Genomic DNA, 21546 nt, shown 5'->3' on the forward strand with positions numbered 1-21546 from the left:
CGTGTGCCTTTTGGACATAATCATGTTCCAACACCAGAAAAGGTCAGATCATCATAGTTTTGGTGATGGTCCCCAGAGCTTTCCCATCTGAGCTGCTCTCAGTTCATTTCATGCTCACTTGCAGTCTGCTCAGAACCTGTGCATGAGTCTGAGCTCACCGCATATGCTGCAAGTTACTGAAATGTTTCCTTTACCTTTCTCCAGAGGGCCTTAAAAGAAAATAATCCAGAACAAGGGGAAACCTTTGCTTCAAACTTCTCTACCTAATGGTTTTTTTCCTCTTTCTCTTGCAGTTGGGAAGACATCCCTGATCACAAGGTTCATGTATGACAGTTTTGACAACACATATCAGGTGAGACCTTCTCTCCTCTTTTTTGGCACTGGAGTATTGATCACCTCTGTGGCCACCTACCCCACTGATTGATAACCATGCCCTTTGCAGAGCACCAGAGTCAGTTTGCAGCTGAAGTAAGAGGCTGGTAATGGATGTGCAGATGTTGCTCACATGTAAATCTAGCATGGTGACCTAGGCTGCCTGGTTGAAGATTAGCATTAGCATCTATGTACTTGCATCTGATTCTTTATATGTGAATTAAATCAGCTGGGCCTGCTAAGGGAGGCTCCCAGGTAGTGAATAGAAGTGTGTATAGCACATGCATTTCTATTAGGTGCTTAAACTGGCTACCAGCCAGCTTCCTGGTAATGACTGATATGAGTGCACTCTGGTTTCTGCTTGCATTACCTATTCTCAGGCAGCGCCATCCTTCCCCCCCTGCAGCTGCAGGCACCGATGCTCCTTACAGCCGTCCTAAACGAGGCCGCTCAGCACATTTGGTAGGTTTTTTTTTTCCTTACATGAGGCTAGTAACCATGATTGCTTGGCATTCTAGATGTGTGCTGATACGGCAGCTGTGATTTTTCGCAGATTTTTAAAAGTCTCCACTGATAGAGTTGATCAGAAACCATTTCTTTGTTTAAAGCTAGAGGCTTGACTTTTCTCCCAGTATAAATCAGGAATGTTCCCACTGTAATAAATGGAATTCCTCCAGCATAAAGCTTATATTGGAGTAGAACCAGGCCTGAACCCTTTGTATCCCAACTCTACTTTGCGCACCAATTTCTCACTGAAGTGGCTTGGAATGCCAAAGAAAAAAGGCTGTACTTCTTTTTTTTTTCTTTGGCGCATGCAAACCATGGGATTTCCCGTCTTTTTTTCCTTTGCTTGTGGGATGAACAGTATCACCCCAGAACCAACGGAGAACACCTTGTAACTGCCTCCAGATGTCCCATATATCTCCCCCTTCCACTACATCTCAATGTTCTCCAGACCTGTTTGCATCAAGAGGCTTTGCATTCATCCAGAGATGGATGGAAAGAGAAAAATTAAATGTCATTTAGCTAAGAGATGAAGATACCAATCACAGCATGTGTATGCTGGCAGCTCCTGTTACAAAAGAACTAACGTGAACTTTTAAGTGATGCATGGTCTAAAAGTCTTGCCTCCATGTTAATGATGTTAGAGAAGTTTCATGGCTGTAGGAATCCATCTGTGGTCCTCCAGCAGCCAGCCCTTCATGATGATACATGAGCCCAGATCTGGAGTAGATGTCTTAGGGACAAGAGAGCAGGGCAGTGGTAATGGTTAAACCTTCTACAAGGTTTGCAGAATCCATACGCATGCCTGTTGCATCTTTGCAGCAACTATACCTGCCCTTGCCTGCAGCCCACACAAGTCCCTTTTGAGGGGTATTCCCCTTCCTCCATTTGCAGGAGAGCTGGCAGCAAGACCTAAGGGCAGGTTTTCCTACTTGTGCTCTACCTACGCAGCGCTCAGGGGGCAGTGGAGAGGCAAACTTTTTAAGCAGAGCTAAGACATCATAGTATTGCTGCTAGTATATGGGACCCCTGCACACTTTGTTCAGAAGGTTTGGGGTTTAGATCCCAATGTGCATGTCACACAAAGATACCACAAACAGCCTGCAACTGCCTGGCTTGGCCTACCCCAGATTCTTTTAAAGATCAGAGGATGAGATGTCCCTGAAAGAGTAAAAAAGCTCTCAATGAAGAGAACTTAGGCCATAGTTATGACAAAGCTTCCCAAAGGGCCAGGGAGCACTGTTGGTGGATTAAAGAACATATCTGGGAGACCTGGAGAAATTTAGTCAGCAGGTCACAGCTGGAAAGGAGAAGTGGGGATTCCCTTGGTATTTGGGAAGCTGCCAGATAGCATAAAGCAATCACTGGTTAGCGTGAGGACCTTGGTGGCTATGCCAGGGACCAGTTTGTGTGCCACACCTGTGGGTGAGGCAGAGCCAGCACCTGAGACCTGTTTTTTGATGAATGTACTCTTCCTACCTAGCCTCAAAATCCAGACCCCATCAGCCAAGGCTGGGCCAGGCTCATTGGTGCCAGTCGGAAGGCCAGAAGGGAACGGTGCACCACGTTGAATGGGTTGCGTGTCAGGGGCAGGGCTGGAGCATGTGGTACTCCAGTCAATCCTTGGCCAGCAGAATGGTCCCTGCGGCTCCTCTGTATTCTGCCTGCGGCCAGTTCAGGCGGGTTGCTCCCCAGAAGTAGACAGGTGGTTTGGAGGTGCTCTTCAGGTGTAAGATACATAAATAAAGCAATGTTTACCCACTACAAAGTTATCAAATCCTACACCCAGCACATTTCCCCTGTATTAATGAACAGAACGTTAGCTAATTAGAGTATGTTGGCCCAAGGACTCTTAGGCAAGGAAACTGCTATGCCTATCACTTACCTTAAACTGAAAGTGCCATCATGCTAATGATTACACTTGTGTGCAACTGCTGAGAAGCTGGAGCAGTTTTCCTGGGCAAAAGTAGAAAGAAAGGGGGAAGATGCTGAAGCAAACAAAACAGAATTTGGTTGTTGTCACTGTCATTTTTGTAAAATCCCTACTTCCCTCCCTGCTTTCCTCATTGTTCTCAGTGCCTGACCTGGAGACATTTTTTTATTTCCTCCAATTAGGGAAAGGGCCATGAAGGTATATGACTATTTTTGGAGGAGGTGGAGTGGGGGTGGGGGTTTGATTTGGAAGTTGAACCCAAACACAAAAGATCCCACAAACACCAAAAGGCATTTCAGTTCAGTTCAGATCAGACCAAACTGGATGGTTTTTTTCCCAAAATGAAAAAGCTGTAACATTTTAATTTTTTTCAGCCCAGAATTTTCCATTCAATCCAAACTGAATCATTTCATTTTGGTCACTTATTTAATAAAAACATGATGTTTCTCATATCCTGGGTGAGGGTTCTTATCCTTCGGCTGTTGGATAAAGGTGGGAAACCATCTACCCTCCTGGTAGCTTTGTGAATAAAGCCCCAAACAGTGTCACTTTTTTAGAATCATAGAAAGAAAGACCAGAAAGGACTTGTAATATCAAGTCCAGTCCCCTGCCATGGGCAGGAGTTAATTGGGCTCAAACAAGCTCAAGGAGGTACCTGTCCAGCCTCCTTTTGAACACCTCCAGGGATGGCAACTGCACCACCTCTGCTGGGAGTGTGCTCCAGATTCTAGATACCCTTATGGAAAATAAGTTTTTCCTTATGTCTAGCCTAAATTTTTCCTCAACTAGCTTGTGCCTATTGGTCCTTATCCCTCCAAGGGGTGCCTTTCTGAAGAGTTGCTCCCCTAGATCATGGTGTTCACCCCTGACATACTTGTAGGTGGCTATCAAGTCACCTCTCGGTCTTCTCTTACTCAGACTGAACAAACCCAGTACCCAGAGTCTCTCCTCATAGGACCTATCCTTCAGGCCCCGATTATGCAGGGGGTCCTTCTCTGTACCCTTTTGAGTTTATCCTCATCCTTCTTGAAGTGCAATGCCCAGAACTGGAGCTGTGGCCTCACCAATGCCAAATAGAGGAGGGAGGAGCACCTCCCTGGATCTATTGGCAACACATTGACGGGTGCACACCACACTTGTATTTGCCCTGCTGGCAACTTCATCGCACTGTTGGCTCATATTCATCCTCTGGTTGATTGGCACCCCCAGGTCCCTTTCAGATGCAGTGTCAGCCAGTGGACCACCTCCCATCGAATAGTTGTGATGAAGGTTCTTCCTACCCAGATGAAGGACCCAGCACTTGTCCCTGTTGAATCTCATCTAACTGCATTCAGCCCATAAGGCCAGCCTGTCAAGGTCATCCTGGATCCTTACCCTGTCCTCAAATATGCCCTCATTTCCCCACAGCTTGTTGTCATACACAAATTTAATCATTGCGCTTTCCACTCCCTCATCCAAGTCATTGATAAAGATGTTAAAGAGCACAGGCCCAAGCACTGATCCCTGGGGGACACCACTGGAGACAGCCCTCCAGGATGAGGCCATCCCATCGATTACAACTTTCTAGGATCGACCTCTGAGCCAGTTGCCAACCCACCTCACTGTAAACTGGTCTAGGCCAGTACCCTCCAACTTAATTGAGAAAATCTCATGGGAAACAGTATCAAAGGCCTTGCTGAAGTCTAGGTATATGATGTCAACCTCCTGTCCCATGTCCAGCTGATTAGTTACCTCATCATAAAAGGACACCAGGTTTGTTAGGCTTGACCTCCCTTCAGTTTGTTTGTTAATACCCCACTAGTTACAGGCTTGTGGTTGATGGCCTTCTCAATTTTTTCAAAGATCTTTCCCAGGACCAAAGTCTGACTGACTGGTCTATAGTTTGCAGGGTTGTCCCTCCCCCTCTTTCTTAAAGATGGATACTACGTTAGCCTTCATTCAGTTGTTCGGGACCACTCCTGAGTTCCATGACTTTTGACACAGCCTCACCAGAGGCACCACTATGAGCTCAGCCAGTTCTTTCAGGACTCTTGGGTGCAGGTCATCTGGCCCAGGAGACCTGAAAATGTACAATTGTCCTAAGAGTACCTTCACCTGTTTGGGACTGATTTCATGTGGACAACCAAGTCTTTAGTTCTGGCTGTGTCGGGCACTTCTGGTTTTACTTCTCCTTACAAGCCAGCATGCCAGTTAACAGAGCATGCCAGCTGGTAAGGTGCCAGTTACTAGTCAGAGGGGACCAGCAGGCATTGGGGGAGTCCCTGTTCCCCCGAGCGCTACCAGGAGTGACCAGGAATAACAGTCACAAGCTGGCAGAGGGTAGATTCAGGCTAGACATCAGGAGGCGCTACTTCACGGTCAGGGCGGCTAGGATCTGGAACCAACTTCCAAGAGAAGTGGTGCTGGCTCCTACCCTGGGGGTCTTTAAGAGGAGGCTAGATGTACACCTTGCTGGGGTCGTTTGACCCCAGTACTCTTTCCTGTCATGGCAGGGGGTCGGACTCGATGATCTGCTCAGGTCCCTTCTGACCCTAGAAACTATGAAACTATGAGTTTACGGTAGTTTGGATAGAACTGAAACCACTGTTTCCCATATATGTATGATTCACCAAGAACAAATTGCTGAGCTCTAATTAAGGGGGAATTCCCTAAGAAATGGTGTGTTTACAACATGCCATTCTTAAAAGGAGATGCATTTCAGCCGAGATAAAAGGCCTGATGGTATTTAGCAGGTGTTTCCTCAGTGATGTTGGGTTGACAGGGCCACCTGACCTGATCAATGCTGCGATTTACTGAGGTGAACAAACTACTCATTCACCTTTTACAAGCAATTAGAAATGCATCACAGGAGTGGCATAGCATGAGCAGGCCATATCGACTGGTTCATTAAAGGCTCCCTCATGTCCATTATGGCCATGTTGGATTCTCCAAACATGAACAATAGCTCTGCTCTATAAATATTTAATGGGCACCCTTCCAAGTGAAATAATTTGGTGACTTCTATTTCTTTTCTGACTACCCAAATTAGTAGAAAAGTGCAATCAATTTCACACTGCAAGGCACTGAGAGTAATGGGAAGATGACAATTATGAATGACCTCAACAGTTCCAAAATGTCATTGCCTGCTCTAAAGTAATTCCCCTCAGCCATTCCACAATGAGGTTTTTTTCATGTTGTGAATAGCAGTAGATCTGAAGTTGGGTCCAAACATTAGATTTGGGGGAGGAGGGGGGTGTAGAGGCTGCAAATTCGTTTTAATTTTAACCACAAACAAGCTCATTCTAAAATTGGCTTCCTCTGAAACCTGCTTTTTGTGCGCAGTGCTTAAGAGCTGGGGCTAGAAATGATCTCAGAGTGACCTCATTGGCTGCTTTCTAGGTTTTACACATCTCAGCTTTACCAGGACCTACTGCCACCATAATGCAGACAAGGGGTGCTAAGCCCTTGGCCTGCAGGCTGTGTCATCTAGCCTGTGTATATATATAACTGTATGATGTCAAAATGAATTGCTGTCTTCAGCCCCAAATTCTTTTTTTTTTTCACTTTTCAGTTGGTCAAATATGTTTTGACTTTTTTGTCTCCAAACAGTTTTTTTTCCAGCTTTCTAAAACTGCCAATGAGCCACAAAATGAATTGCTAGACTGGCATCATGTATTACATGTTTGTACAGACCTTGATCCTGAACAGTGATAGCACAGACATCATTCCAAGTAGGATACTGTGCCGGTGGTACACACCTCATTTTAAACTCCAAAAGGTACCCATCCAAATCCATAAAATTAATAAATCCCATGCTCCCTGCCCCCAACCCCATCACTCTTCCACAAGTGGGGTTTCACCCTCAGAAACATCCTCCCTTCCCAGCTACTGAAATGGCACATTGGTTTTGGGAAGACCAAGCTGGCGATGCTAGCAACTCAGCTATACTGTTGGCCTTTTTAGTAGCTGAATATTAATTTGAAAAGGTGCCCTTAAAAAGAGGAGTGATAAGGGAAGGTAGAGGCAGAAAGGCACTGTCCCTACTCTTCTCAGAAGTCGGGGGAACGAGATAAGATGCTTGGAAGCTCTGGCTGGGCAAGTTTACAGCACATGCCACTGCAGTAGCTGATCTGAGAGATATGATTCTCTGTTTACAGAAAGAATTGGAGGCCAGGGGAGGGAATATGTTTTTGCTATGTTTCTGCTTATAGTCAAATTACTACATTTCACATTCTATTTTCCTGTTATTTCTCTTTGGTGCCTTGGGTTAAGACTAGCCCTGATCACAGCTGCTGCAACCAAACCCTGTCCTGATAAAGGTGTACTTCTCATTTTTAGTCCTGGATACGCATTATGGGGATTTGCACTGTTGTGACTGGAAACTCTCATACATACTCCATGCAGCAAATGCTGTCCAGATTAACTGACCCATTTCTCTCCGAGGCAGCAATTCTCAAACCGTATTTGACTGAACACCTGCTGGTGAGATGCAGAAAGCTGGCTAGTCGCATGGGCTTCTTGTACATGCCATGAGGGTTTAATTCAATTTAGTTCTCCCTAAATTGAAACGGTGAATTTTTAAAAACACCACTTCAATTTAGGAAGAATTAAACTAAACTAACCCTCCGTGGTGTGTACGCAAGGGTCGAGGCCCAATCCTTACCTGCCTCTTCAGCAGGGGAGGAGGGGCTAAGCTGCCAGCTGCTGGTGGGCCAAGTGGTCCCTGAGCTGCACGGGGGCACCTGCCCACTGGCACCAAGCCCAGGCAGTCCCGAGGGTGCCGCAGCTGCGGAGGGAAGCACCAGACCCCCCACAGCCACGGAAACACTGGGCTGCTTGCAGGTCCACAGCTCTGCTGGAAGCCCTGCAGGCATCCTGGCAGCAGCCCAGGAAAGCAGCTCTGCCCAAGAAAAGTGGTGAGCCTGATCTTTTTTTTCCCACCCCCCTGGAGCCTGCCTGCCTGCCTGCCCGCCTGCGCTATGTGAGGACCCAGTGCTTCCCTCCGCGGCTGCGGTGCCCCCTGGGACCACCTGAACCAGGTGCCTGTGGACAGGTGCTGCCTGGTGGGGGACCGCCACTGCCGTGGAGGGAACCACTAGCCCCCCACCACAGCCCAGGGATTGCTCTGCCCCCCCGTAGCTTGCCCTCCCCTCCCCGCTGGAGAGGCAAGTAAGTCACTGGAGTGTGAGCACGACACAGGGATTTAATCAGCCCTAAATTGAAGCGGTGTTTTTTAAAACTTCAAGTCAAAGCCCCCATTTCATCTACACATGCCCTTAAGTAGCAAACTAAACACCTCGGAGGTTTTTTATCTTGCTATGTACCAAAGTCATTTAAAGCTGAATATGCCACCAAATGTGCAAACGGCAATGCCATTAAAGCAGTGAAAACAGCATTTAAGCTGCTTTAAAGGCCAATTTTGTGTCGTGTACAAAGGCCCATGGTACCAGCTCTCTTCTGTCAGATCAGCTGCCAAATCGCATTCAGTGCAACTAAAAATCTGGCCTACATTTTTACAGAAGTGACCCGTGATATTTATTTATTTATTTATTTTTTGAGCACACAATTTTTGAGCACCCTTAAAGGAAGCTGATTTCAAAAAAAGATGGCACACTCACCCATTGGACCTTTTCAAGCTCCCCCTTTGACGTTGGGGGTCACTAGGCACTTTTGGAAACGTAGGCCTATGTACTTTCCTAATTATGGCATGTTTCCATGGAAGCGCTTGCTGCAATTTGTCCAGGGAGGCTGTTCAACCAACAATAGGAGGACTGAGCATCCTTGCAACTGCAGCTGGAAAGAGGAGTGCCTGTGAGGTGAATGGTGCTAATCATTGTATTCCTTCCAATATAAGATGTCCTTGAATATAAGATATGCCTACATTTTCTAATTCTCACTTTAAAAAAACTAAACAAATCACCCAAGAGCCATTTACAAGGACACAACCTCTGTGGTACATGTAAAAGCTTTTCATTTCTTTTCTTAAATCAAATTCAGGTAATTTTTAGATGAAATATTTGGTTTTAAATTAAAATGAGTGCCTTATAGTCAAAGGCATTATGGTATTTGTTTGCAATTGTAAATAAAGGGTTTAAATCTACAGGCCCAAATCCTCATCTGATGCAAGGTGATGATGTTATAATATTAATTATTCATATTGCGGTAGCACCTAGGAGGCCTGATTGTTGGTTTAGATGCCATTTTGCTGGCCGCTGTACAAGCCCAGAGGAAAAAATGCAACTCTAAAAGACCTTATGTTCCAAACGAACAGAGGCATTGGGACTACATCACCCCATCTGCTTACGACTGGCCCATTTTGTAAAGAAAGTACAGTTTTAGTGTGATGGTTAGACTTGGCTGAAAAGCACTAGGCAGCCTTTCTGAATGGGGGTTGGTTCAGGAGTTTCACACTTGAGTGCCAAGTCAGGTTTGTACATGAAGTAACAGGTAGTCCATCAAAGCTGCCTTCTTGCCTTCAGCCATAAGCCAGTCTGGAGGAGGACTGGGGAAAGGAGGAAACGGTCATATTTCATCGATTGTGGAGGGGCATCTGAGAACGGAGAGGCAAATGGAGAGGGGAAACTATTGTACATGCATTAAAGCACTAACATTTTTACGAACAGAAAATGTGAAGCTTCAGCTGGCTGTGAGGGTCCTGCCTGCTAACTCCTTACAGTGCCAAAGCCCTGTTCCCTGGACCTCCTCCATTCATCTTCCATGCCCTGTAAATCCCCCCTCCATGAGTTCACTCATGGAGCCCCCCCGTTCCAAGACCAGGTAGCTCAGTATCATGGTCTCCAGCAGTGAATTCCAGCTGTACTTTTAGACCCCCACACCCTTCAGATTCATTTCCTAATTTTTACTGAACTCTCACTACAAAAATCTCCTCCCGTGCATGTGGTCAGCAGGCAAGGAAGGGATGGGGGGCATGGAAAAACTCAGCAAGTTCAATCGCTTCCTGGGCAGCAAAGGGTGAGGGAGCTTGGGGAAAGGTTAACGAACAGCCTGCTTGTACAAAGGCAGCATCAGCCTCTGCTCAACATGAGACGTTCAGCTTCAGTGGGGAAACCATGTGGGACAAGAGGGGGGAATAAATCATTTGGTTCTCCAAGGGTCAATAAACAGTCAAATTATTTTAGACTTCTCATCTCCCCGCATCATATTCTCTTCTGTCTGGTGCTTCTCTTCTGTTGCCTTAAGCTAGGACAAGCCTTGATCACAGCATATTTTGTTCGAAACCTTTCAAAGGCAGATGTCCCCCTCCCCTACCAGAGCACACTGCCAATCTGGAAACTTATTAAGTTTTGCCAGCCTCATTTGCATGCTGATTTGCATTGATTTGACGACGACACTTCCCTTTGACAGTTAATGCAAAACGTACGGACAAAATCTTATCGAAATGGACTTAGCTCTAGTCCATTTGCAGCTTCCGACAAATGGCTGGTGCCATTTGCTAGGCAATGGCTGATCAGAAGCACGTTTCAATTCATTTTGATGCCTTCCAAAGGAAAGGATCCAATGAAAATATATGCAAATTAGCACAAAGATTCATACTTCAGACTTTATTATGGTGGCTTATCTATGTGAGGAGGTATAATTACAGTTCACTGTAGTTAAGCACATAAGAATCACAACAGAGCCTGGGTTTGCATGCACGCATCCCATTCCAAGGCTGAATTTTGAAACCAACCAGAATGAAAATGGTTGAAGCAGGCCCCTAGTGATGGTGAGACCACTGCATCCTCATTGTGACCCAGCTGAATTTGGCCTACAGGAATGGCACCCCCTCTTCCTAAATAGGAGGATTGCCATGGGAAGGGTCAGGCACAGCCATTTCACCATCCTCACACCCTGCAAAAATGGTCCTACCAGGCCATTTGAAGGGTGCTATTTGCAGCCCAGTCCTGATCTGTGAGAAACAGATGTTTTGCTAATGCACTTTTTCTCCTGGATGGCCTGTTGCTCTTTTCAGACTGTTTCCCTGATCCGTTAGTGTCACAAACTTAGTCTTTTTTTAAAGCACTGTTCTATGCTTATTTTTAAAAGCCATTCGTTAAGGGGGAAGCGACTATGTCCTGGAAGACAATGTATTCCACTTCCTGAAAGCCTCCAGTAATAAGAACAATCACTTAATTACCATGTTTCAGATCTCAACAAGTTTCAGTTAAGAGGGCTTTACTGTATTGCATCAGCCCTGCTACGTACTCAGTGCTGTCTGGTGACGAGATGTTGCCACCTAATATACCCTCTGGATGTGCCCATTCCTGCTAGCTTAACAGTGTTTCTGTTCTCTCTTCTTTCTTCACTCTCACTCTTTCTTCCAAGGCCTTGTGCCACAAGGTTGTGTTAAAATGGTGGTAGGCCTGAGTTGCCCCCTCTCCTTCTCCTCCTGGCCAGCCATCTCTCTCCCTCTCATCTTTGCTTTCTTTTCTTCAGCTGGCAGCTTGTTGGAATGACATAATCTGTCCATCTCTCCTCAGCCGTCCTCCCTGCTTTTCCACCCCCATGTGCTTTGTTCTCCTGGCAGTTGGCTCCTCTTAAGTGATGTATATTTGAGTGCCTCTGAGCTTTAGAGCATTGAAACTAGGTTACTTGCCTCTATGAGACAGGTGGGGGTGGGAGGTCAGGATACTGAGCTAATCAGTCACTTTTCTGGCTTGCCTGCTTTTTAATCCCTTCACCCTCATCAAATTGTTAAAGCATAGCAACAAAAGGAGCCCAGACTCCTTGCACTCTTTCAAGCTTTGGGTGCCAGGCCCCTCAATACTTCTTTTAGTCTGAAGCCAGTGTTTGCAGAACTGTGTGAGAGGATTTTGAGTTGGGGGAGCAGGTCCAGGCCCTGAGGAGGGGAGGGGAGGGCAGGTGAGCAAACTCTTAAAGTGTCTGTCTACAATGCTGACATTAAAAGAGGCGTTAAAAGAGGTTTCTGGGGCCTGGGTTCAGATTCAGCCGTGAAGTGTTTCTCTGCTAGAGCAGGCAGAGTGCAGATCGTGACCAGCAGAGGAAGGTTTCTATGACATGTACATAATGGCGCTGCTCTCCGTGGGTCCTGCACAGGACTGTAGCCCTTTAATGCCTGCAGAGCATGAGTGCTTGTGTTTCTGGTACAGTTCACGTAAGACCAAATTTTCAAATTTGGGGGCAAAAGGTGCACCTTTGACTCCACATTTAGCAGCTAAAGTCCTGTCTTGGTCAGTTAAGGCAGGGCTGTGCAACGGGCAGCCCATGCAACTCTCAAGGAGCAGTCCCCAGGCTCCCTCCAGCACCTGGGGTCTCCAGGCCTCACCTCTGGCTTCTGCTTCCTGCACCTGCCCCAGTGGCCACAGTGCTGTGAGAGCCCAAGGCCAGCAAGCTGGGGAGGAGGGCTGCAAAGGGGGGCCACCTGCGTGGGAGGGGAGAGCCCCAATGCTTAGAAGTTGTCTGGCCCTGACATAAGGCTCAGTTGAGGTCCTTAAAGTTATGGTGCAACCCTGGATCCTGTCTACAAGTCCAAGAATCCAGGGAGTTTCCTCAGAACTATGAATCCCCTGACACTTTATCAATAGCAGGCTTGGTGCCTAGATGTTTGATAATCCCTCTTGACAGCTCTATCACATTATGTCTCATGCAATGACATTTTCCCCACACTGTAATGTGTGCAAGTACACCCATCTTTGAAACAAGGTGCAGATTGTCACTTATGAGGTCCTATCACAAAGTCTCTGGGAATTATTTTACTCGGTTTTTTAAAAAATGTTATTGGTAATGAGCATGAGTTGAAATGGAAACTGCCCAAAGGAAAGGATTGTTGTCAATACATTTCTTGACTTGACATTTTTAGAAAAGGTATTTCAGAATTTTCAAAAATGTTCAATATAGACATGACAAAATCCAGGCTTTTTTAAAATTCCAAATCACTTCTGGGTTTGATTTTCAAACTAATTATAGTAAAAAAATATATATTTTTTTAAAATGAAGGATTTTAATCACGCTAACTTTATTTTCAACAGAGATTCTCAGTTTGCAAAATTTCAAGACTTTGATTTTTCAGACCAATTTGGAACAGGAAAACATTTTGAAATCTAAAAACAAATGTGCAGGTTGGGAAAACAGTTTTCTGCCCAGCTCTGCTCTGCAGTCACATGCTAGACTCAGGAAGAGCGGCAAATGTAAAGAAGGGGCACTGATTACCTTACCTCGTGCCAGCTCTGATGCAAGAAGGTCTTTGCTGTCCATGCAACATATAATTTAAAATGCTGCCTGCCTGACTGCCCCCAAATACCCTCTATTGCTCCTCTCATTCCCTGTCTCTTCATCTCTTACAGGCTACGATCGGAATCGACTTCTTATCAAAAACCATGTACTTGGAAGATCGGACAGTAAGTAGCAGAAGCTGGTGAACCACTCACCTAGTCAGTCTGACGGTGCAGAAAGAAGGGGTGTACAGACCCAGTGGAAGAGGAAATGCACTAGTTAGATCCCTTCCAAGGTGGCCAAACTTACTAGAGCAAATACACTCACAGTGCTCAGGGTTGGGCTTTCACAGAACTTGGAGCTGACTCTAACCAAATGCCTTTTCTGTTGGGTCCTTTATTTGCTTTAATTACTTGAGCATTTAGGTTTAGGGACATTTTCTGGAAGAGCTGATCTGGGCCCCAAACTGATGTCCCTCAGGACATCCAGGGAACCTGAATCCATGACTCGCAGTGTTGTTCAGATGGAGTCTAAGTCAATACAGTTCAGTTTTTCCAAAAAAAAAAAAAGCTAGAAGGATGCATGTACTCCTGCCCTGCTCCCCTCGAGGGAAGCATGTGATGCCCAAAGGAGAATGACATCCCTGCTCTTCCCACAGATGCCCAAGACCGCTGTTCTTCTGCTCCTTCCATATCATTACCCTTGTCCCGTGTGGGAAGAGGGCTCAAAGAGTCTCCCCTTCCTGCACACACACACAAATTTCACACCCTGTGTTAGAGTTTGGAACAGGCACTGCCCTTGTGCCTGAGAGAGAGAAATGCTCCTTCCTTGAGCCACCAGGATGCAAACTGCCCCAAAACGGGAAAGGGAAGGCAAAGACATGCCCTTGCTTCTTCCTGGCTGTTTCATCCACAGGGATGTGGCAGTGTGCAGTAGGTATGTTTTCCTGGGGCAAACGGCTGGATTGCGCTTTCCAGTTCTTTTCCCCTTGGCTTTTATCAGCATCACCCCCTAGTCTGGACTATGGCTCAGGCAGGGAGGTCACAAATCTGGCTATTACTTTAGGCCCAGGGACACATGGCAGGAAGGATGAGCCACCTTTCTATCTCTCACATAGGCTCTGATCCCACTTACAGCCCTGATGTTCCCTGAATGCATTGGCTCCTTGTCATTAGCACCATTGGCTCTCCCAAATGGAAATGAAAGGATGAAAGTCTGTGTCACAGAGGGGTGTGTACAATACCTCCTAGAGTCCCCATGGGGGAGGCTGGCTCTACAGTGCTCCTTATATGATCCAGTGGCTTAACTCGGCAATTGAACCCTAGGAAGGCAGTCGGAAGTGCCTGGCTGTTCAGGCTTGTTCAGCACAAAGAAAAGGTTGCCCCACTGGGCAGTCTCCCGCTCCATGGGCCTGTAATTTGCCAGCTCGCAGATGTTGCATAAAATAGCAATTGAGGAAAATCCTCTATTTAAAGGTTTTGATTTATTGATTTGGGGAAATTTTGTACAAGGAGAAGGCAATGTCAGAGAAAATGGAAGTGCAATGTAATGAGAGAGAAGCAGCAGGCTCATTAATAAACAGCCTCTGCCTACCTATTCCACTGTTAATGCACTCAAAAGCATCTATCTTAGGTTTAATGGGCTGGGTCTCTTTCAAAAGACACTCTGCTCATCCTAATAAAATCCACGGATGAACCACAATCTCAGTAATGGAGCAGCTGCAGAAAGGTGCTGGTAGATGCCCTCAGACATCTAAGGAGATTTGTCTCTGAGCTGTGAGCTGGTGGGTAGGGGAGATACAACTGCTGTGATATATATAGATCTTTTTTTTAAGATCTATTTTCTAATCCTTTCAAAATGCTGTGGGTCAGTTTAGGATTTATGAAACCGCTGCACTGAGCCTTCAGATTTTAAGCAGCCACTAAGCAAGCTCCCCTCACCCAACCCTGCCAGTGCTCTAAGTGCTGGCTTTGGACCTCCAGACCAGAGCAGGTAGGGACAATCCTGTCAGACTTTGCTTGTGATCAAAAATTCAAAACCAAGTTCCCAAGGGTGAACAGCATATGTGGCCCTGTTGGCATGGTAAATTAATTATGCTAATGCTGGTGTCCTCAAGCACACATGATGCTCTGGGTGGGTTACCCCCTCTACCAGAAACAGCATAGCGAGGTCTGTGTAGTGCACCAGACACAGTTGCATGGGCCAGTTAGCCCAAATCCATGCTAAATAGCTAACCAAAAGCACCATGTAATATTGTTTTCAGTCAAGAATGTATTCTACCCAGAGCAGTACAGGGCACATCTACACATTCATTAATGTGCAGTAGTTACTGCTAACTTAGTTTAGTATGTGCTTAATGAAGTACTAATTAAATGTGCAGGAGCCTAAAACTGCTGCACAGTGGCATATTATCACAGTTTTTGCCCAGCACACTACTGCACGGTGTTATTAGTCTACTGCGCATTAAGTATCTCATGTAGACATGCCTAAAGTGTCCTTACTTTTGATGGCTGTGGTAAGATTGCCATGCAGACCTGGCCTGTATTCACCTGCTGCACTCACACATCTCCTGGTTCTCTCTTTCCTTTCAGTTTCAGGGTACAAAGAGGTGTCAATGACATCACATTTGTGCTACCATCAAAATTTTCATGGTGGCACAAACAGCAGGCAAATAGACGTTTTTACGCTTCTTCACCCACAGCAGTGACTGTGCTAAAAGGTAGTGTAAAATATGGCTGTTTTATTGCGGTGGATGTCTATTTCCTTCATGGCAGGAAAGTGCTGACTGCACTCTTCAGCCACCCTGGGCAGCTCTCAGGGACCTGATCCTGCATACCCTGGGAATTCCCATGCAGGTATGGGGCCCTCAAGCCCTGGGAGCACCTGCCTGGCTTTCCCTACTTACCTCTCCCTGATTCTTTTAAAAATCTCATCCCAGATTAATGGTTGGCTATGGAGCCTTTTAGTGTAGCACAGCTGTAAAATGTAGTTTTCCTGGTTGTTTCTCTGGCTGATTGGTTGTTTCCTCCTGTTGCTCTCTGCCCCGGCAGGTACGGTTGCAGCTCTGGGACACAGCAGGCCAGGAGAGGTTCCGAAGCTTGATCCCCAGCTACATCCGAGACTCCACAGTGGCTGTGGTGGTCTACGATATCACCAGTAAGTTGTGCTGTCTGCCTGATTTGCCTGTGCCTGATGCTGGCATGATGGGTGCTGCTTAGGCAGCTGCCCAGCACAGATGTAAAACACCCCTGGGAAAGGGGAAAATGCAAGGCCGGGTGCCAGAACTGGGAGCTGACTAGCTGGGAGGTCTGAATGTAGCTGAGAGGGAATCTGGCTCAGACTAGCCTCAGAAGTGCACAGGCTTCCCATGCCTCCGGGCCAGTCAAGCTCTGCTCGGAGCAGAAACTAAGGGAAGGGGGAAGTGTAGCAGACGTAGGTGGATCGATTTGCATTCCCTTGATTCCTGGGGCAGATCTGAACGGTGTCAACTTTCAGCCCCTAGTGGGTGTTACACCACTGAGGGGATATGTATTAAAGAAGATTTAAAACCTCTTTACCAGGGCTGGGCAAATTAGTGCTGGCAGGCCAAATCTGGCCTATGGAATGATCTTTGCCCAGCCCACAGCAGGTCCCTCGGCCCCACCAGGCAGTACTGAGGCACCCCAGTCCTGTGCCAGCCCACAGTTCAGTTCGGGAGGGCCGCGTGGCAGCCCACAGCTCTGCCAGCTCAGCATGCAGTGCAGCAGGACTGAGAAGAGCAGCATGGGGCAGTGGCAGCAGTGGGAGCCCTAGTGAGGGTGCTGCATCCAGGGCTAGGGGCCAGTCTCCGTGGAGGCTGTGTGTAACCAGGTGGGAAGCTGTGTCCAGGGCTCCTGCCACTGCCCCTGCACCACGCCACTCTGCCCCATGCCAAGCTGGTGGGGCTCGGGACTGCCATCACTGTGCAGGCATCCCAGGGTGCGCTGCAGGCTGGCATTGGATGGGGGTGCCCCAGCGCCACCCGTCTGCCCAGCCCCTGGCCCAGTCCTGACCACTGCTTAGAATCATAGACAACAAGGGCTGGAAGGGACCTCAGGAGGTCACATCTAGTCCAAACCTCTGCTCAAAGCAGGACTAGCCCCAACTGGATCATCCCAGCCAAGGCTTTGTCTAGCCAGGTCTTAAACACCTCCAAGGATGGAGACTCCACCACCCCTCTGGGTAGCCTGTTCCAGTGCTCTACCAACCTCCTGCTGAGAGTTTTTCCTAATATCCAACTTAAACCTCCCTTGCTGCAACTTGAGACCATTGCTCCTTGTTCTGTCATCCCACCTGTGCCTGTGAGCTGTGCACCCCAGTCTGGGGGACAAGATGGGTAAAAGGAGGTAGGAGGGAGGCTAAGTTCCCCCCACTTGGTGGGTTCCATGGTGACATGGGGCCATCCCCTGCACCTGCCTCTGCTTCCCCTCCTCAGCTTTCTGAACGTCCTCTGTGAGGCTCGCATCCCTTCTCTCTTCCTAATGGATGCTGCAGCCCCCAAGCGAGGCCAAGTAGTAGCTACCAGCTCTACCCTACCCCTGCACTGTCACTGCCCCAAGATCCCAGCCCCAGCTCTGGCCTCAGACCTGGATGTAGGTCTGGGGAGCTACTCAAACAAGGTGTGTTGGCAAGGGGGAGAGCTGTGCCCAGGCCTGGGGCTGGGGCCCAAACTTGGGGCAGTGATAACATGGGGCCCAGGCAGGGCAGAGCTGCGATCCACTCCCTGCACACCTCTGCCCAAAGAACCTGTGCCCATCACAAGGGTGAGCAGGCATTAGATCATGGCTCTGATCCAGCCTGGCCCTGCACTGTCACAGCCCCGCAACCCCACCCTGTGATCCCGGCCTTGTCCACCTGTGCCACTCCTGAATGCCGCTGCCCAGGGCCCCATCCCACATACGGAGTTTGGGTGAGTTGTTGCACAGGAGGTGGAGGGAGGGTGCTGACCTGGCCCATGACAGCTCACCAAAACAGCCTGTGTGACCCTCAGGCCCAAATAATTGCCCACCACCACGCTGAGCCAGGAGCTGGCCCAGTGGGCCCACATCTCCCACTTGTGTAGTCAAGCTCAGCTGTGGATTGTGCTACCAGACCAGACTGTCACACTTTGCACACATGTAAGTGACTGCATCTAGTGAGGATCCAGCCTATGGCATTTTATTTGGCTCATGGACTGAATTATACAAAACTTAGAGGGAAAAAATGCTGGTCTTGTTCTAACATCATTGCATATGTCCCTACACCACATATGGCTGAAAGTTTGTTTATTTTTGTAAAATTGCATTAGAGGTTTGCTGTCACAGAAGAGCTGTTTTTAGCATGTTTTTACACGTTGTGTTCAGACGCCGTGGGCTGCAGACAGTCAGGCAGAGTCCCAAAGATGAGTGACAGGGAGGCTGTATCTCAAGTGATGCAATAGAGATCCCAGCTCTTCCCTGGTGTAGGCTACCATTGGGGGAGTGGTGATGCCACAGGAAGAGGAGGGTGATTCCTCTCACAACCTGATCCTCTGCAGGTTTGTCCTGTGCTTTGTGATGTCCTGACGCAAGCTAGGTGCAGACCATTACTGTACCAACTTGCTTCCACTGCATGTTCTCATGGCACAGAGTACAGGCAATGGAGAATCAGACCCCAGGATGTGTATTAACTATTGCTGATTATCAGTGATTTGGGTTTTCTATTTCCCATGGGGAAACAGAGAAAAATGCAGTTTTCCCCCTTTGCCTGAGGAAAATGCAGGTTTCTCGTTTAATGGACAAACCTGCAAATCTTGCACTTTTGCAAAGAGCTCTCTGCAGGCTGGCAGAGTTCCTGGTGTGTTAGGTCTCTGCAGTATCCCTAAGAAACAGGTGATACTATGTAAAAATTGAAATATATCAGCTCCCTTAAGGAGTGGGAACAAAGCTCTTATCCACAGAGGTCCAAGCCACTTGGACCCAACAGAGATGGTTTCTTTCATAACATCAGGCAAGTGGTACTAGGAGAACTCTTTCCTGAAGAATGGGGTCTCTGTATTACACCTCAGAAACGGCAAGATCTGGGTCCTGTGCTCATCTAGATGCAAGTGGAACAAAACAGTAAGGCTGTGCAAAACTTCGGGTGCTGATTCGATTCGGAGGATATTCGGCCAGATTCCATGGTCAAACCTCTGAATCCAAATCTCTGAATCCTGCCCCCATGTCCCCTCCCCACTGCTGTGCAGGAGCCGATGAGTCGGGGCTTTTTTTTCCCTTTTTTTTTAAGAGCAGGGAACTGGGAGAGTGGGCGGGGCAGCCATTGAGAGCGGGTGGGGGATAGGGCCAATTCGGCGGTGGCCAAATCTCCAAATCAGATTTGGCCAAATCGATTCAGGACAGTGATTCGAATCACCAAATCGAATCACTGTCCCCCAAATCGGCCAAATCTGAATCCAAAACGAATACTAGCCACTTCGCACAGGCCTACAAAACAGCCAACACACTGTACAAACACATGGAGACTCAGGCAAATTTATGCAAATTGGCACCCAGGAACAGACCTGTTTGCAGTGGGTGTGTATGTGCTCAACTAGCCTCTACCTGATTTAACATCTATGAAGGGTGGTACAAGGATTTAGAGTCAGGCCCAACATTGAACAGGCCAGATCCTGTTTGCTCTCTTCTTGCCCAAGTCTGCCTTGGCCAGGAAGCAGGCAGTCTCCACGGTAAGTGATCTTTGCAGGTGGTTCCCCATCACAGTTGTTCAAAACAAGCCCCAATGCATTTGTGCCGCTTTTGTTCTTTAAGGCAGGGCCTGGTGCTGGTATTTGGCACTTTCATCTGTTTTGCGTTTGGGTGCGGTTGTTCACCAGGATGCAGTTTTGTTGTTGCTGATGTTCATGTCCGTGGAAATGCAAAGTGACAAAGAAGCAGCCGTGCTGGCGTCTGCTGGCTGAGGCAGTTGCAGTGCTAGCTGCAGTGTCAGGGTTACACAGATGGTCCGGCAACACGTTGCTCATTAAAACTGCTCCTATGAAAGACTAGCCACGGCATGACTAAGACCTGAGTTCGTTTCAACTGCCGTCTTCCTATCTCAGCTCTCTTTAATTGGCAATGGGTTCTCGGAGAGAAATGCGAGAGGCAGAAGGGACGGCAGAGCTCCGGAAGAGAGACCAGGCCCAGCCTTTTGTGAATAGCTTGTTAACTTGAGTTACCTGCTGGAAAAGCAGGCCCCAATTAAGCTACATTTATAATAGAAAGCGTTGTGCTTTGACAAATGAATCTCTCTGCTGATTCCAGAGTCAAAGGCTGAGGCAAGGGACATATTTCTGCAGGACTGTAAGAAAGCGTTTAGCTGGCAGGAGGCATGACAGCGATGTTCAGAGCTCTGTGCATAGAGGGACAAGTTATGGGCAACATGAACACTGTCCACCAAGCATGCCTTTTCCTTGCCTCTTATCACTCTTGGCCCTTCCACCCTAGTTGCTGAAAGTGAGGTCTTGTGACTTGTTTCCACAGCCTGCTCGCTTCTCTTTCTCCTCAGATACTGTCTTGCAGTCAAACATGCCTTTGTTCACACTCAGCCCTCCCTGCCTTCCAGCCCTTTCCATTTCTTCCTCCAGGCTCTCTGAGACAGCGTCTACTCCAGAGTCTATGAAACCTTTCTCTCCAGCTTTCCCTGGACACCACCCCCAGTCAGCAACTCAGCCTCCTCCCTCCAAACAGTCTCCTCTGACCACAGCTGTTAATAGCCTTCTCTTGGCACCTCTGAGTCTGATTTCCCCTGACTTGCCCTTGGATAGACATGCATGCCAATGCTGGTAGGTGTGAAATGTCTGGATTCTTCTTTCAATCACTGGCACAAGTGTAGACAATTTGACAAGGCACCATGGAGCATCAGGCTCACTGTACTCATCCTCTATCACCTTTCTGCTACTTCCTAAACTTTTTCCCACTCTCTTCATCAGAGCTTCTTCCCTTCCTCTCCTGACTTCACCTTCAGTGTCACTGTGGAGGTTTCTGATGCACCATCAGTGGCCCCAAGCTCTGCTCACTGTCCTCTTTCTTTACTCTTTCCCATGGTATCATCAAAGGATGACATGAGATGGAGGAGCAAGGGACTACTCCCTGCACCAGCTGGAAGAGAGCCATGTCAGTGCTCCTCCTCTCTCCAGCCTGGTGATCCATCCTGACCTTATCCTCCAGTATTTCACCTAGAGTAGCATACAAGTAACGTCAGCTTTGTACAGCCATTTCTCCATCAGCACTGACCTCCCCACTGTACAAGCTGGCTGGCTTGGCGTTCTCTTTCTCCGCCTGTCCCTTCACATCCTGAGCTGTGAGCAGTGTCCAGCTCCATGCACACTTCTAGCCAGACCTAAATGGGAACACTCAAAGCTGTTGCTATTACTATTCATAGTTTGCACTTAATGCCTTTCATTAAGCACTGCAAGGTGCTCAATGAGCTCAATGTTTAAGCTTCACTACACCCTCGGGAAGCACGATTAAACCCATAGATAAATCAAGTTGCAGAGGAATTACATCAGGTCAGATTCTTGCTTCAGTTACACTAGCATCAAACAAAGGAGCCAGTCCACTAAAATTAGTGAC

General features: G+C 47.6%; 1 protein-coding gene across 1 annotated transcript in view; it reads left to right on the forward strand.

The window, feature by feature from the left end:
• Window positions 1-214: 214 nt before the first annotated feature.
• Window positions 215-21546, forward strand: part of RAB6B (RAB6B, member RAS oncogene family) — a gene marked incomplete at its 5' end in the record, with an annotated part of 51758 nt that continues 30426 nt past the window's right edge. The window contains 3 exons of the mRNA XM_019543053.1: window positions 215-352; window positions 13093-13146; window positions 16012-16117. Of these exons, the coding sequence (XP_019398598.1) occupies window positions 215-352; window positions 13093-13146; window positions 16012-16117 (298 nt within the window). The remainder of the gene's footprint in view (window positions 353-13092; window positions 13147-16011; window positions 16118-21546) is intronic.

This window comes from Crocodylus porosus, unplaced genomic scaffold, assembly GCF_001723895.1.
Source record: "Crocodylus porosus isolate Cpor-Errol unplaced genomic scaffold, CroPor_comp1, whole genome shotgun sequence".
Taxonomy (NCBI): Eukaryota; Metazoa; Chordata; order Crocodylia; family Crocodylidae; genus Crocodylus; species Crocodylus porosus.